This window comes from Tiliqua scincoides, chromosome 1, assembly GCF_035046505.1.
Source record: "Tiliqua scincoides isolate rTilSci1 chromosome 1, rTilSci1.hap2, whole genome shotgun sequence".
NCBI classification, from domain to species: Eukaryota; Metazoa; Chordata; class Lepidosauria; order Squamata; family Scincidae; genus Tiliqua; species Tiliqua scincoides.
The window spans coordinates 65,453,443-65,469,924 of NC_089821.1; the positions used below are offsets into that span (position 1 = coordinate 65,453,443).

Here is a 16,482-nt window from a genome sequence, read left to right on the forward strand (position 1 = left end):
AATAATTTCTTCTTCTTCTCTCTCTGAAATATCTTGTATTCCAGAATAAACATTCACCATCCCCTGGGCTGTTCTGCATGGAAACCATCATGAACATTTCAATCTTGAGCGCATTTAAGTCATGATCACCCCTTGTTATGACTCTTTTCCTGAAAACAGCTACCACACTAGATAGATCCCATTGGTGCAATAGGAGGCACTAGATCAGGGGTCTCCAAACTCCAGCCCAGGGGCCAGATGTAGCTTGTGGCGAGCCTCTATCGGGCTTGCGGCCCACCTCTTGTCCCCCGAAAGCCTGGAGCTGACTGGAGCTGTGATCTGGTTGCATCTGAAGGGTGTTCTAAGGGACAGAGCAGTTGAATGAATGAGCCCATTCATTCATTTATTCACTCATTTAAGTTCTGTCTCTAATTTATTTATATAAATTTTATATTTAAATAATTTTCACGGCCCTCAGCACCGCATCAGATATTTAATGTGGCCCTCTGGCCAAAAGGTTTGGCGATCCCTGCACTAGATAAATGCCATCACTGCAATGGAACACAAAGGCCAAGGTGTTATGTGTTCATTTGTCCAAAGCCAAATGTTGTGTCTCTGCTTATGGCTGGCACATTGATTTGTTTGCAAAGGACTCCTAGGGCCCAATCCTATCCAGCTATCTAGTACCAATGAGCTGTGCCAACAAGGAACATACTGCATCTTTTGGTGAGGGGACAGTCATCAGCAGCAGACCTCCCCAGCCCTGTGCCCAGGGCAAAGGTTCGTGATAGTGCCCCCCCTGTGGGCTATCATTGCCCCCCCATGCAAAAATCTGCCCCCATCTCACGGAGCCTCGCATGACCCAGGACCACATCGGGGTAGCCTTTCTGAGGTTCCCCAATGCTATAAACTGTGCTTCTGGAAAACCATTGGGAGCCTCAGACAGGCTTCCGTGGGGTCCTAGTGGCTCATACCAGAGGCTTTTGCCCCATCAGACCTAATGGTAGGTCCGCAACTGACAGTCTTGGAGGTGTACCCAAGGTAATGGAATGCTTGTTCCTTTTCCGCAGGGTTGCATTACGGCTGCATCGGTGCTGGAAAGCTGGATAGGATTGGCAGCATAATCCTATCTTGTGCTGGAACAGGCAAGCCGGGAGCCTTGCACTGTAGCCAGCGCAAGATAGGGCGCCAAGTGGCTCAGGAAAAGAGGTAACTTTTCCCCTTACCCCCAGGTAAGCCACTGAAGCCCCTATGGGTCTCCTCAGACTTGCATCACCTCCTGAGGTGGCACAAGTCCAAGGAGAGCAGAGCGGCTTGAAGCTGCTCTGCGCTACTCAGGAACGGGGGTTGGGATCTGTCATAACAACCAGATCCCGGCCCAGTCTGGCCTGGCCCTGCCTCCCACTCGCCCCGCCCACCCGCCCTGGGATCGCCCTCCCCCCACACCGCAATGCTTCCTCCCTGCCCACCCCAGAGCCTTGCGTCAGCCGAGCTCAGCTGACGCAAGGCTCACTCTACAAGCCACCACAGAGGCTGGATGCAGCCTCCATGAGCCAGTGCACCTTGCTCCCGAGGAAGTACATACGTGCTTTACAGCACGTTTGCAACCCTCCTAGGCTAGCGCAAGTGACTTGCACCAGCCTAACTCGTGGTTAGGATTGTGCCCTAAGAAGTTTAGATACTATAATTGCAATATCTATGGATCTTAAACTCAGATTAATTCAGCAAAAATTATTTGAAGTGTTTATTGACACCACAATGCCTTCATAGGATGGAGTTCAACAAAGAACCCAATTGTTAGTGTTGTGGTGAACCTGAAGCAGCATTTAGGACACAATCCTAACCAACTTGCCAGCACTGAGGTAAGAGCAATGCAACTCCGAGGTAAGGGAACAAACATTGCCTTAGCTTGAGGAGGCCTCTGTGACTGCCCCCCCCCCAACTGTAGGATGCAGCACATGCCCCACTGGCACAGCTATGCCAGTGCTAGAAGTTTGGTTAGGATTGCGCCTTTAGGCACATAATGTGGTGTTGTATAAATGATACAATCCTTTTGGAAAGGGGTTATTTTCTCTGCATTACATCAAACATTGACATTTGTAGGTACTAACGTTCTTTTGAATTATCTACCTATTTCGTGACAGCTGTCTGCAGGATAGAAGAAATGGACTCTGTGCCCTTACCATAGCTAAACAACTTATACTGAAGCATTGGAAAGATAAGTGCCCCCCTTCAATGGACTGAAGACCTTTTAACTTAATCAACATTTGAATGCATGGCTTATAGGGGACAACCACCTATGGACATGGACACTTTTTTTAGAGCTCTATGCAGATATTATTTATTAATATCTTTTCTATAGATTGCTTACTGATAGGTATTGTAATCTATATTTTATGTACACTGTATATGACTTTTCCCCCTTGTCTGCATTTTCTTTTGGCCCCCTTGTCATTGACACTGTTCTGTTTTCTTATTTTTATTCGCCAATAAAGGAGATTTTTTTAAAAAATAATGGGAGGAGAATTGTGATGAAAATGTTTGGGCACACTTGATCATGACTGATCTGTAGTCATCAGTTTAGGTTGCTAAGACTCCCCCTTATCATGCTGGAATAACAAAGGAGGATGAAGCATCCTTCATCCCTTCTTTAAGATCTCTTAAAAGATCCTTTTACTTCTACCTGGTTTAGACTTTTCAAAGCCAAACTTCAATCTCTGGGTATTGTTTTAGAATCATTGGCTGACATTGGACTCTATCAGGCCCACTCTATCATCAGGTCCAGAGGTTTTGAAGCTGAAACTCAGTTTTTATTTTCTAACATCAATCCCACGTGTTCCCCTCATTATTTTGGTTTATTACCATCCGCCAGTTGCCAGTTATTTTAGGGAATTAAATCAATCCTAGCAAGATGCGGGCTTTTATGCTCGCTAGATTTAATATCTTTCCCTCTGCAGTTCTTGAGGGAAGATTTCACAATGTCCCACTCGATAGCAGGATTTGTAAACATTGTTCCCAGGAACCTGATATGGTGGCTCACATCCTTTGCCACTGCCCTGCCTTTCAAACACTTTGTGATACCTTGATAGAGCCAATTTTGTCAGCTTTTTCTGGTTCACCTGATGATTCCCTACATTTCCTTCTGGAAGATCATTCTGTGGCAATTACTGATTTGGTCGCTGATTATTTGTTAGCCGTTATAAGGAAAATCCCTCCATGTGTTCCTCTTATTTGATCCAAATGTTTTGAACAGAATTCTGGTTGTAGATTGTATTTATTTTGATCTCTGTGTTCTGTTCATATTGTTTTAATGCCAATAAAGGTTTCGAACACTCTCTCTCTCTCTCTCTCTCTCTCTCTCTCTCTCTCTCTCTCTCAACAAAGGAGGATAACAGAATGGCATCTTTTCTGGTGGCTGTTGCTGGTGTCTCTTTAAATTGTGGGCCCTTTAAGGAGAGGGAGCCACCTGATTGTTTTACAATGTAAACTGATTTGTGAGCTACACTTGTTGAAAGACAATATATTAATATCATCATCATAATTCTTTTTGCATTATATGGACAACTGGAACATTGCTGCTACTCATTTGTGGGTTATGAGTCTCCCCAGGACTTTCTTGAAAGCTGTCTTAACATCTTTGTTGCGCAAGCTGTAAATCATGGGGTTGACGAGAGGGTTGACAACTGTATAGAACAAAGCATTTGCTTTATCCCAGTCTGGTGTGTGCATAGAACTTGGCCGGGAATACATCAAGAGGAGGGAACCATAGAAGAGGGAGACAGAGACTAGGTGGGCGGAACAGGTGGAGAATGCTTTGCCCCTCCCTGTCGCAGAGCGGATGCGCATGATGGCTGCCACAATTCCTATGTAGAAGCCCACAATAAGAACAGTAGTTGACAATACAGTGCAGCCCACAACAGTGGTCAGAATGAATTCGTAGACCCGAGTATCATCACAAGCCATCTTCACAAGCGGTGGCGCATCACACCAATAATGGTTGATAACATTATTCCCACAGAAACGTAATCGGAAAGTGTTGCCTGTGTGTGCGATGGCATTGGCTAAGCCAGCAACATAAGATCCAACAACCAGCTGGATGCAGAGCTTCCTGGGCATGGCAGTAGCATAGAGTAGTGGGTTGCAGATAGCCACATACCGGTCAAAGGCCATGGCGGCCAGCAGGAAGCATTCACTGTAGGCAAAGCAACAGGAGAAGAAGAGCTGAGCTGCACAACCAGCGATGGACATGACCTTGGTCTTAGATATGCAGTCAGACAAGATCCGTGGAGTGTAGACTGAGGAGTACCAGACATCCAGGAAGGAAAGGCTTCCCACAAAAAAGTACATGGGTGTGTGCAAGTGGGATTCCATGTAGATCAGTGCTATGAGGCCGATGTTTCCAGTCAGTGTAAGAGTGTAAGAAACCAGAAACAGCACAAAGAAGACTATACGGAGGGATGGATCAGCTGTGAAACCCACCAAGACAAAATTGGTTACTAGTGTGCGGTTGTCTTCCATTTCCATTGTCTCCACAGGTAACATCTGTTAATAGAGGGAAGAGATAAGGGAGTTTATCTGTTTGTTAAATTATGTTTTAATCTGTTTTTAACATGTTGTAAGCCGCCCTGGGTCCCTTTGGGGAGAAGGGCGGGGCATAAATAAAGTTTATTATTATTATTATTATTATTTTGACATTTACCTCCGTGAAAATTGTGGCTTGGGGTGGAATCAGTTAGCCAATCATGACATTTAAAGGGGACTACCTACAGGTATAAATTTGAATCTGAGTTACTACAGTTCAGGGACTTTTGTGTGTTGTTGACTGCTTTTCTATTATTATAGAAACCATCGGTTAAAACAGTGGAATTGAAGTGTTCATTGCTCTTTTCAGTACATGGAAGAATGCAGCTCTCATTTTGAAGATTTTATGAAAATTGGTGGTATTATTATTATTATTATTATTAACAGTATTTATATACCGCTTTTCAACGGAAAGTTCACAAAGCGGTTTACAGAGAAAATCAAACAAACAACTAATGGCTCCCTGTCCCAAACGGGCTCACAATCTAAAAGGATGCAAAAGAACACCAGCAGACAGCCACTAGAAAAGACAGTGCTGGGTGAGTTACTCTCCCCCTGCTAAATAAAAGAGCACCCACTTAAAAAGTGCCTCTTACCCAGTTAGCAGGGTTAGCAGTTACCCAGTTATGCTTTTTCCTACTGTAGAAACTGATCATTTTGGAAGCATGTTCTAAATGTTGAAGATGAACTACTATTTTTACATGATGATGCCATCACATGATGCATCATTGAATAATGTTATTAACAACTATTAGAATAGATGTTTTTGAAAGATGAACAACAACATCTTCATATACAGTCCGCAAGTGTGACTGGCCAATTCAACATGGACAGAAGAATCACTGGTAGCGTTACAAGCCCTATCATGATATTTTACAGTGAAACAGAGGCATTAAAACAGGGATGGAGCAGCTTTCTTCCCTTTCTCATCACAGAAGCATATGCCATTATTTCACATGGATACAGGGGGAGGATAACCTTCATTAAAACATTTCACTTAACGTGCATTGAAACTTCCAATTAAGCCAGGTTTTGCAATCTTACAGCCCAATCCTATTCTCCAGCAGCCCAGACTACGCAGCGCCACAGACAGACCATGCACTGCATGCTATGAACTGGGGAGGAGGTGGGACCTTATAGCCCAGGAAGGTAAAAATCTTTTTTATTTACCTTCCCATGGACTGCCTGGTCCCAATGGGACCCCTCAGACTATGTCAGCACTTTAGCTAGTGTACGAACACGCAGTCTCCTAGGGGTGGGCTGGGTTCAGGAAAGGGGAATAAGATCTTGATATGTGTGACTGCTGCCAAGATCCTCCCCCTCACACCCTGGCCTGGCCTGCTCCCACCCCCAATTCTCCCCAACCAACTCCACCTTTGACTCCCACCTCCGGTGGTGTCTTGGTAGTCCACTGCTGCTAGCTCAGGGCCTACTGGCCATCAGCTATGGGAGCAGCTTTCATGCCATTGTCCTGTTACTCTTACTGACAGATCACAAGATCCATCAGTGTAAGGCCCTGATAGGACTGGGCTATTTGTATGACTTTTAGATAATTAGGTATGTACCACCTTCTTTGCAAATGAACAAAACTGTGCTGTGGGCAAAGAATCCTTGTTTTTAATAGGAACAAACTTCAAGTAGCAGGCAGCAGCTACAGAGACTCTAGTGAACTTTGTTTAATACTGACTAGAGAAGCAGGGACCTCTGGTCCTGATAGGCCAGCATTTATACAGAGTGGATGGAGAGGACACTACAGATGTATCAGTGACCCTTCTCTCATGTTTTCTTTAATGCTGTTAGAGGTTACTGGAGAGCAGATAGAACTGTCACCTAATATCCTTCCTTGGCCTTCAAGATTAGCAGGCACCATCTGTGGACTTGGATGGTATGATAGGTAGATCAGGCCCTTTTGAGTGTTATTTTGAACCTTAACCCCCGCCCCCATTGAAGGGTACTGATATTCAACTTGAGTGTTTTAGGCTGCCTGATTCTTTTTCAGGTTGAGCAACCTTGTGCCGGCCCATTCCTGGGTTTTAAATGAGATTTGCACAGGCACTTTCTTGCATGAACAAGGAGGAATTCCTTTTCCACAATGGTGCCTACCACAGTTCTTGTGCTACAATGACAGCCTGCTCCAATTCAGGGCCTGTGGCATCAAAATCTCACAATCTGCTGCAGTAAGTCCTGGTCCAGAACCGCAAAAGCTGCTCTGCTGTTGAGGGCTCCACTAGTCCAAAGAGCTGGAGGCCTCAGGCACACACCAGTAGCTCATTCAGCCTGCAACTGCAATGTGAATGCAGATGTAGCAGCACTTATGTGCTGTGCTAAACTTGTGGGTGAGTTCTGCATTGGTGCACATCTGTGGCATGAATCAGTTAGTCACTGCTGGATATATAATACACATCAAACCCCCAGCAAAAGAACAGTTGTGCAGGCTGATTGTGTGTTGTGTGTAAGCAGTGAAATTTAAGAGGAACAAGGTGCCTTGTTGCTGGTGGTTAAATGCCTATCACATGTCCCAGCTATGTGTAACTGGTCCATGCAACAAGGCACCTTGTTTTTCTTTCTGCTAGAAGGAGGGCATATGATTCAGAAAGAAAAACAGATTGCAAGTTGGACATCAGACTGACATATACCTGATCAATCTTTCAGAAATCTTGTGCACATATAAACCATGGAGATGGATGGGCTTGTGATCTGGTCACAGGTATTCTGTAATGGCAAAGGGGGGGGGGATTATTTGCAACATTCTGCTCTCACCTCCAGTTGATTCCAGATCACATCACCAGCAATGCCACACCTCCTCTTTTCCCTCCTTCAATAACTTTCAGGAAATGCTGAGTTTAGAGGCATCTCCAGAAATGCAGTTTTCCACCTTGGAGCACATTCTTTGTGTGTTAATTATTGGATTTTCTGAACTTTGTTCATGTATGTTCTTGTGGAGTGGGGAAAGCAAAATGCCCCACACCGCATGGACAAATAAAATTATTTTCCCCAGTGTCTATGGCTACCTAAAAAGCTAGAAAGTCAATCCAGGGAAGTCCTGATGAAACAACTTTAGGCCCAGCCCTCTCCAACTTTCCAGTGCTGATGGAGCCATGCCCACAGGGCATGTACTACACCCTGCAGTGGGGGGCCGTTACAGAGGCCTCCTCATGGTAGGGGAATGTTTACTTCCTTAACTTGGGACTATATTGCAGCTGCTTGGCCTTGGAAAACTGGAAAGGATTGGGCCCTCAGTTGTTTGTGGCTCTGCTACAGCAATTCTCTAAGCTCAATTGCCCATAAATCACTGTTCTGTTTGGTTCTCCAGCAAACTTTGATTGCTTTTGATTCAATGCAAACACAGTATTGTGAAAAGGGAAGGCTATTTTCAAGACATGAGAATGCTTCTTTGAAAAGCCGTATATAAATACTGTTAATAATCATAATCATAATCTGTCAGAAAGTCACTTTATTCTGCTTCAGACAACCCCTCTGGTCCTTCAAGAACCCACTCTCAACAGAGATGATGAAGAGTTTCTTTCCCTCCATTTTATTTAGGGTAGCTCTTCAGATATGTTAAAAGCTGTTATCTTCAGTGCCCTTATTTTTATCCTCAAACTTCTGCCTGTGCTTTCTTCCTTCTAAATCTGAGTCATATTCCAAATGCATTGCTGATGCAACATTTTTGTTTTAAACAGTTGAGTACGAGGTTGAATTGCTGAGGTTTGGGAAACACTTGTCTGTCTCACTGGGACACATCCATTCCTGCAGGCAGAAGTGATAAAAGGAAATCCAAACATCTCATTTTCACAACTTCTCCTTGGCTAAAGACAGAAACGGATGGAAGTGAATTCAGAGCTGTGGTAGTCAGGCATGACTACGTGACTTACATTTAGAGATATGTAAGCTGGCCAGTTCCTATAAAGGGACACTTAAGCTGGCTGAATAGTGGGATGGTAGACCTACAACTCCATCCTCACTGCCTAACCCAAAGCAATAGTTCTTACCTTTAAGATGTATAATCTTTTTTCCTGCCAACAAGGCTGGGATGGGCCTAAAAGAGCAGTTTTATTTGAGCAAAGGTGGCAACAATGGTCTCTCAGGTTGTCTGAAGTTCCCTGAGTGAGCAATTAAAATTATTCCTTCTCTTGATGATTTGAGGTGGAACAATACTATTAGGCTGCTGAAACAATTTCTTCGTCTCTCTCTGAAGTATTGCTTTTGATTCCGTCACATATGCTCATTGTATTGCCGAATAAACATCTGTCATCCCTTGGGCTGTTCTGCATGGACTCAATCACAAGCATCTCAATCTGGGTTGCGATCCCCCGCTTGTTATGACTCTTTTCCTGAAAACAACTGCCACACTAGATAAATCCCATTGGTGCAATGGCACATCACTGCAATGGGACACATTAGATAAATCCCATCACTGCAGTGGGACACAAAGGCAAAAGTGTGTTATGTGTTCATTTGCAGAGATGGGCTGCAATCCTAACCACATTTTCCTGAGAGTAAGCCCCATTGAACAAAATAGGACTTACTTCTGGGCAGACCTGGTTAGGATTGTGCCCATAGTCACTTGTGACTCGTAGGCTTGACTTGAATCATAAAACATGTGTTTTCCAAGACTTATGAGGACTCGGGTCACATGCCTCACTGACTCAGGCAGTCACTTGCAGCTTAGGGTTTTTACCCCCAAAGAGTCATGATGTGTATAAACATGAGTCACAAAGACTTGTCATTTTGGGCCCACAACTGAGCAACAGCTTTGTGTGTGTGCATCCTTGCAAACTATTTTTTCACTGCTCCCACGTTGCCCCAAAAGACCTTGTGGGCAATCCAGAAGCTGGCATCCAAACTAGCATGAGTAACAGACTTTGTGGTAGGAGGGTAGGTTGTTATGTGTTCATTTGTTCCAATGTTGTGTCCCTATTTCTGGCTGCAAAATGGATTTGTATGGCAAGAACTCTTAACTTCATTCTAGTTGAGGTAAAGAAGTTATGTTTCTCTTTGAATTTAAAGAGGGATTAAAAGCAGGGCCAAAAGGAAGAATAGATTGAAGAGCACATGTGCAGAGAAGGAAGACCAGTGACACAAAGGCATGTTTGTATGAGCTCTTTAGAAAGTGAGCTGCGGTTGGCATTTGCCGCATTAGGTCTCATTTTTATGAGGATATATCTGGGATAATGTTCCCTTGGAAGTCAAATAAATGGGCAATTGAACATAATTCTGTGATAAAGAGAAGAAACGTAGAGGCCTGAGGGAGATAGAGCAGCCTATCAAGGGAAACAAGCCAGACCGCAGAAACCCCGCCCCTACTTAGGGCTCAAGGGCATAAGGCACCACAGGCTGGGAGCTTGCACAACAAGACCATCAGCCCCATGGGGCCAATGACTGTAGCAGTATAACATGATGACCCCCCTTCTTCTGGGCAACCCTAGGGGTCAATGGGGCCCAGACTAGTGAAAAATGCAGCCAGGGAGGGGGCATATTCCACTATGAGAGGGAGGGAAGTCCAACCGTGACAACAGCTATGTTTGGGCAATGGCTGATGGAGCAACAGGAACAGCTGATTCACAACAGTGTGCAGCAGCAGTAAGAAGCTTTACGGCAGAGCATATGTGAGACATTAGCCATTCGGGAAGTCCCTGCCTGAGCAGGATGAGACCCTGGGGACTGGTAGGGGATGCTCCCTGTTCCACATAATGAACTTGACCCCTGAGAACAATATTGATGCTTATTTAGCAACTTTTGTGTGAATAGCTGAGATTGTCCAGTGGTCATGTATTGATCCATGGGTGTATATCCTGCGGCGGTACCTAATTGGCCCAGTGCTGACATTTTGTGGGCATTCCCAGTGTAGGAAGTGGGGTATGGGCAACCCAATACTGAGCTTCCTGGAGAGCAGGGCTGCTGCAGCACCAAAATGGCTACTGCAGTAAACAATGAACAAGTGGGCAGCCAACAGCAATTCCTCAGGGGAAGGAAACTTCCATCCCCTTCCCCTGGGTAAATGAAGTAGCCCCACAACGGGGCTGCTCGATTCTGTGGGAGCTCTTGAGCCAGTGCAGAATCGGAGAGTTCCATGTTGGACTGTGCAGCCCAACATGGGTCTCAGAATCCAGTGGAGCTTGCTCCCTCCTGCCCCGCTCCCTCCCCACCACACCTCCTCCCTGCCCTCTGCCCACCTTCCCCCATCTCCCCCCACCCTGGAATGCCTCCTCTGGTCTCTCCCCATACCCCTCTGCTGCCCAGCAGTTCAGGCAACTGCCAGGTGGTGGAACACAGGCTTAGCGCTGGAGCAGGCCCAGCACAGGTTTTGTGCTGGGCTAGCTCCGGTGCTGGGCCCACAGTAAGGGCTCACAAATGTGCCTTATGCTGGTGACACTGCACACTGGCAGTGAGTTGGCACACACTGTTCAGAATCAGCCCCTAAGGCAAGCTGCAGGAGACTGTCCTATACGTATGGAGTGAATGATGACTCCTATAGATTCTGGTCTATCCAATACTGTAAGGCCAATGACCCTGTGTCATAGTAGCAGAGATACACAAGGCTGCCCTTTGGTGGTTGAAACCAAAGATGAAACCACAATTGCAGATATAGTTGTCTTGGACCAAGTGTACCAAGTGATGCTAACCAAAGCCTGCATCTGGGTGATGAGAAACCACCTCACCAACTGAAGAAGTGCCACCTGGCTCTTCAAGAATTTCTTGATGGTGGAGACATTAGAGGGCCTGCATTAAAAGAAAGGTTCTAGAGGGGAGCCCTGGAAGGTCTGAGAAGGGGAGTCCTTAGGAGTAAGCCAGGGTGGCCTTGAGGTCCAGGCTTGTGTGTTGTCAGACCTTCATCCAGCAACCAGTTGCCAAGGTGGTGCCTTATATATAGTGGTCTACTTAGCCAGAATGTTTTGCCAGATTCCTAGTCCAGACTTCACTTAGAGAATTATGCCCACTTTCAGCTAATTAGCACCCCTTCTTTCCCCAAAAATGACCCTAGTTCTGCCTTGCAGCACTGCTGGACCCCACCACCAGGGTAGCTCACCTGTTTAACCTGCAGAGATACTCCTTCCTCCCTCTCCTGCCAGGAGCTCCTCCCACCACTTTGGTCCTCAGCAGGCCTTGGGTGTGGCAGCCAAACACCAATCTCAGTGTCTCCAGCAGTCTCCAAAGTCCATTCATGAATCAGTCCATCAGCAGTTCCAATAGTCCATTAGCTATTCATTCAGTCTCCCTTCCTCAGGCTTTCCTCCTTCTACTACCCACACCAAAATCTTGCTTTATCAGGTGGTTTTATGCCTGAGGGCCCTTTTGCCTTCAAGTGGCTGCAGCTGCCCAGCACACTCTCTGCTGAGTGCCCAGGCCTTAACCCTTAAAGGGGCCACTGCTGACACCACATCCTACCTCCTCGCCAGATCTTCCAGGATTCCAATACACAGAGGAGTGGCCACCTCAAAATAACAGCCACAAATGCTTAGGGCACCAGGTAACTCCTGGGTCTGAAGGGAAGCACCTGCAACAGAACGTGTGCTTTAAATGCAGCCAGATGGGTCATTTAAAATGTGAATGACCTTATATGGAGTACAACCTGGCTTGGATTGGGGTGATCCAGGGACTAGCTTGGGGTCTCCTGGCATGTACCTTTGATGCTACTGATATGGATAGGGGTGTGCCCCTCGACAATCCTGCTGGACTCCTGGAGTGGTCTTGATCAGAGGACACCTGCTTCCCACAAGCTTCCCTGTAAAGCACCAGACCTCAGTAGCATGTCTTCACTGCCATACCCAACAAAAAGGGTTCATCCCAGAGTTGAGTATCTGGAACGAACCTATTGGGTGCACTTACTCTGGGTGGAAGAGGTCTCATTTCTGGCAGCAGGAGACAGAATGCCTGCTGAACCAGGTAGGTTGGTGGGGTAGGCGGCATGGGGCTAGGGGAAGGGAGGAACTGGACAGAGTGGGGGAGGATGGATGCATGACTGAGGTGGGCGGGGTGGCACCCCGCGTGGGTGACTTGCGCTGAATGTTATCCCATCCAGTTGCTACCAGCACACCCACTTACTCTCCCCCAGGAGGAGACCCATTGCCAGTTTAGGCACACAAGATCATCAATATTCTGCAATAGGGCCTGAGATCATCAGGTCGGACTCCTTGTACTGCTTGCCACCAGTGCCCAAACATTTTAGAGCTGCAACCCACCTTATCCTGCAGAGTGAGTCAGGACACAATGCTCCCTGTAGTGCCGCAGTGCCTTATTGGGACCCCCTAAGGCCTCTCGCGAGTCACACCAGGCCGACGAATCACTCCATTGGTCTCTGTGGGCCCCGGAACACCCCATGCAAGTGACCAGGAGTAACTTCTGGTCAAACCAGAAGTTGTGTCTACAAACTGAAAGTCAATTCCGATCACTTCCACAAGGAAAGCTGTGGCCCTTGGAAGCCAAAGGAGTGGGTGGGTGGTCAGGCAAAACTCAGAAGAGGCCTCCAGGGGTTCCCAAAAAGGCATTGCAGTGCTACAGGGAGCACTGTGTTACGGCTCGCAAATGGGTTTGCAATCCATTGCACATCAGGTTGTGACCAGACAGTGGGATATGACCCACAGTTTGAGAAATGCAACCCCCTGCTACAGGATATGCTGGAATAATAAAAGAGGACACCAGGAGGAGGATGCTTCATTCTAATTTCTGTATTATATGCGCAGTTGCAACATTATTACAAATCACTTGTGGGTTATGAATCTCCCCAGGACTTTCTTGAAAGCTGCCTTCACATCTTTGTTGCGCAAGCTGTAAATCATGGGGTTGACAAGAGGGTTGACAAGTGTGCAGAATAAAGCATTTGCTTTGTCCCAGTCTGGTGTGCGCATTGAGCTGGGTCGGGAATACATCAAGAGTAGGGAACCATAGAAGAGGGAGACAGAGACTAGATGGGCTGAACATGTGGAAAATGCTTTGCCCCTCCCAGTAGCAGAGTGGATGCGCATGATGGCTGCCACTATGCCCGTGTAGGAGCCAAGAATAAGAACAGTGGTTGTGACTACAGTGCAACCCACAACAGTGGCCAGAATGAGTCCATAAACACGGGTACCATTACAGGCCATTTTCATGAGTGGTGGTGCATCACAAAAAAAATGGTCGATAACATTGTTCCCACAGAAATGTAATCGAAAAGTGTTGCCTGTGTGTACAATGGAATTGGCAAAGCCAGCAACATAAGAGCCAACAACCAGCTGGATGCAGAGCTTCCTGGGCATGGCAGTGGCATAGAGTAGTGGGTTGCAGACAGCCACGTAGCGGTCATAGGCCATGGCAGCCAGCAGGAAGCACTCACTGTAGGCAAAACCAGCAGAGAAGAAGAACTGGGCTGCGCAGCCAGCATGTGATATGACGTTGCTCTTAGATATGCAATCAAACAAGATCCGTGGAGTGTAGACTGAGGAGTACCAGACATCCAGGAAGGAAAGGTTGCCCACAAAAAAGTACATGGGTGTGTGCAAGCGGGGATCCAGGTAGATCAGTGCCATGAGGCCGATGTTTCCAGTCAGTGTTAGAGTGTAGGAAGCCAGAAACAACACAAAGAAGACTGTGCGGAGGAGTGGGTCCCTTGTGAAGCTCACTAAGACAAAGTCAGTCACAAGTGTGTGGTTGCCTTCCATTTCCAATGTTTTCAAAGGCATCATCTGTTGATGCAAGGAAGAGAATATGGTGGGAACATTTCAGGTTTGCAAGATCAGCTGGTTCTAGCAACTGAAGAGCAGGCACTTAAGTTCAAACAATATATGAAATGCAGGCCCCCTTCCTTCCACCATCACCCCTGCTTTTTGGTCAGTGCTCCTTATGTTTGCTGAGTCATAATGATGATGTAACAGTAAAAGCCAAAACTGGGATAATTCTAAATTTGCCTTTTGTGCAACTCAGACCTTTTGATGAAATCTAGCAGTCTTTCCTTTTCACCTGCCCTTTCCTTTGATCCCTGTGTCACTGTCCATTATCTAGTCTGCATACTTCCTTCATCTCTGTTTTCTAGATTCCCTAACTCTTTGGGCCTCTTCCAGTCCTCAGTCATCCCCACAAACCTGCTATTTTGCCAAGGATCTGTGTGAGGTCCAAATTTCAGCTACACATATTTCCTGTCTTTTGTAGAGACTGAGGGCCCAATCCTATCCAGCTTTCCAGTGTCGATGTGACTGCAATGCACCTGGGTGGTAGGGGAGCAGTTGTTCCCTTACCTTGAGAAGACCTCTGTGACTTTCTCCCTGTTGGCACTGCTGCATTGGCACTGGAATATTGGTCAGGATTGGGCCCTAAATTACTGACAACTTTATTCCCTTAGTAGTTGGAACATTTCTGAAAATCACACATGGCCTAGCATTATCAGTAAGAAGAGGAATTCTTTTTAGAGAATTACAGCCCAATCCTATGCATGTCTACTCAGAAGTAAGTCCCACTAGAGTCAATGGGGCTTACTCCCAGGAAAGTGTGGATAGGATTGGGCTGTCAGTCTCCATTTGCTTTGTTAACATTATTTCTGACCTAATAACGTCAGCCATACCATCAAGGATTCATTCATGCACTCGTTAATATAAATTAACATATACTATCACCTGCTAATTATGCCTTCTTTTTGTCCTTTATAAATTGGCAAAAAAGCTCAGCCTTTCTATAACAGAATCAACATACATAAAAATGAAGAGCAATCAATGTGGTGACATTTCAGTTAACCTGCAGATACTGTATATAACCTTATATCTGGTCCTCCCCCCATTTTTAAAGAAACTGTACAGGAAGTTTCTTTCGCACAACAACAGGATTTTTTTTTTTTAATGCAGTGATGGATACAAGGTGGCGCTGGATGGCATTCTGTCTTGAATGTTGCTGCTTAATAAAGGTATACAGGTGCAGCCTATTTATCCACATTAGTTCCTTGACTTGGCGTGATTAACAAAAACGAATTGTGCTAAATTCCAGAGTTATGCAAATATACTGCAGCCTGACACTTCTGGCTGGAAGGAAACTAAGGCTGCTGTTATCAATTCCTCTCCCCTCTGTACTCAGCCCTCCCCATTGCCAGCTGTCCCACTGAGCTTTTAAGAGTCCAGCCCTATGTGTTCCTACTCAGAAGTAAGCCCCATTCCAGTCAATGGGGTTTACTCCCAGGAAAGTGTGGCGAGAATTGCAGGCTAAATTGCACACTTTGCTAACTGGGAAGGCTTGCTTGTGTTGGTGATACCCTGCACCATCTCAGTGGGGGGGGGGGGTTGCTTGTGTCGGTGATTGCCTGCACCGTGGGGGGGGGGAATTTGGCAAACACTCCCTGGGTTTTTTAAAGCCATTCCCCTCTGCTGCTACCACACCTGCCCCTGTGTGTGAGTGAGAGAGTGAGTTCCACCTTCTGGCTACAGAGGTTTTCTGGCCCCCCCTCCCCCTCCCCAGCCTCTTTGCAGGCTCAGGAGCTCCAGGAATGTTACTGTTCCTTGCAAGGTGAACCTCTTCCAGTGCTATTTCCCTGCCTGGGCAAGTAGGAGCCTTTTTGCAGTGTTTTGGGCTGCCTGGAAATGGAGTGAGATGACAGCACAGGGCAAAGGTGTGTGTGACTTTCAGTACCCCTATCGCATTCCCCTATCTCATTGAGACAAATCCGCAGATAAAAAGTAAATAGGATAAATAGGCTGCACCTGTACATTTATTTTGGGAACGAATGAAACCCCAGCAGAATGGCATCCATTCAGTTTGGACCCAATTCGGTTTGGGTTCAATTTGTTTTGAAATAAATGGGCTGGGGATCAAATAAGACAAATAGGGAGGGGGATTTGTTGCTTTTTTTTTAAAGGAAACAACTTAGTTTTGTTGCGAAGTTTTCACCATCCCCAGTCAGGCCCAAGGAGAGGTGGGCAAAATCCCTGGGGCCCAAGCTTCCAGTGGGCCCAGACCTTGACTAAG

At 46.3% G+C, this 16,482-nt stretch overlaps 2 protein-coding genes across 2 annotated transcripts; both read right to left on the bottom strand.

Annotated features, from left to right (window-relative positions):
* Window positions 1–3,561: 3,561 nt before the first annotated feature.
* Window positions 3,562–4,503, bottom strand: LOC136644263 (olfactory receptor 9G4-like). Its single transcript, XM_066619961.1, has one exon. The coding sequence runs from the start codon at window positions 4,501–4,503 to the stop codon at window positions 3,562–3,564; it is 942 nt and encodes a 313-aa protein (XP_066476058.1).
* An 8,759-nt stretch (window positions 4,504–13,262) lies between these two features.
* Window positions 13,263–14,198, bottom strand: LOC136644268 (olfactory receptor 9G4-like). The gene has a single exon (XM_066619975.1). The coding sequence runs from the start codon at window positions 14,196–14,198 to the stop codon at window positions 13,263–13,265; it is 936 nt and encodes a 311-aa protein (XP_066476072.1).
* Window positions 14,199–16,482: the final 2,284 nt, after the last annotated feature.

Bases quoted from the DNA above. Each gene is read 5' to 3' on its own strand.
- LOC136644263 (XM_066619961.1), bottom strand. From the start codon at position 4,503: ATGGAAATGGAAGACAACCGCACACTAGTAACCAATTTTGTCTTGGTG.
- LOC136644268 (XM_066619975.1), bottom strand. From the start codon at position 14,198: ATGGAAGGCAACCACACACTTGTGACTGACTTTGTCTTAGTGAGCTTC.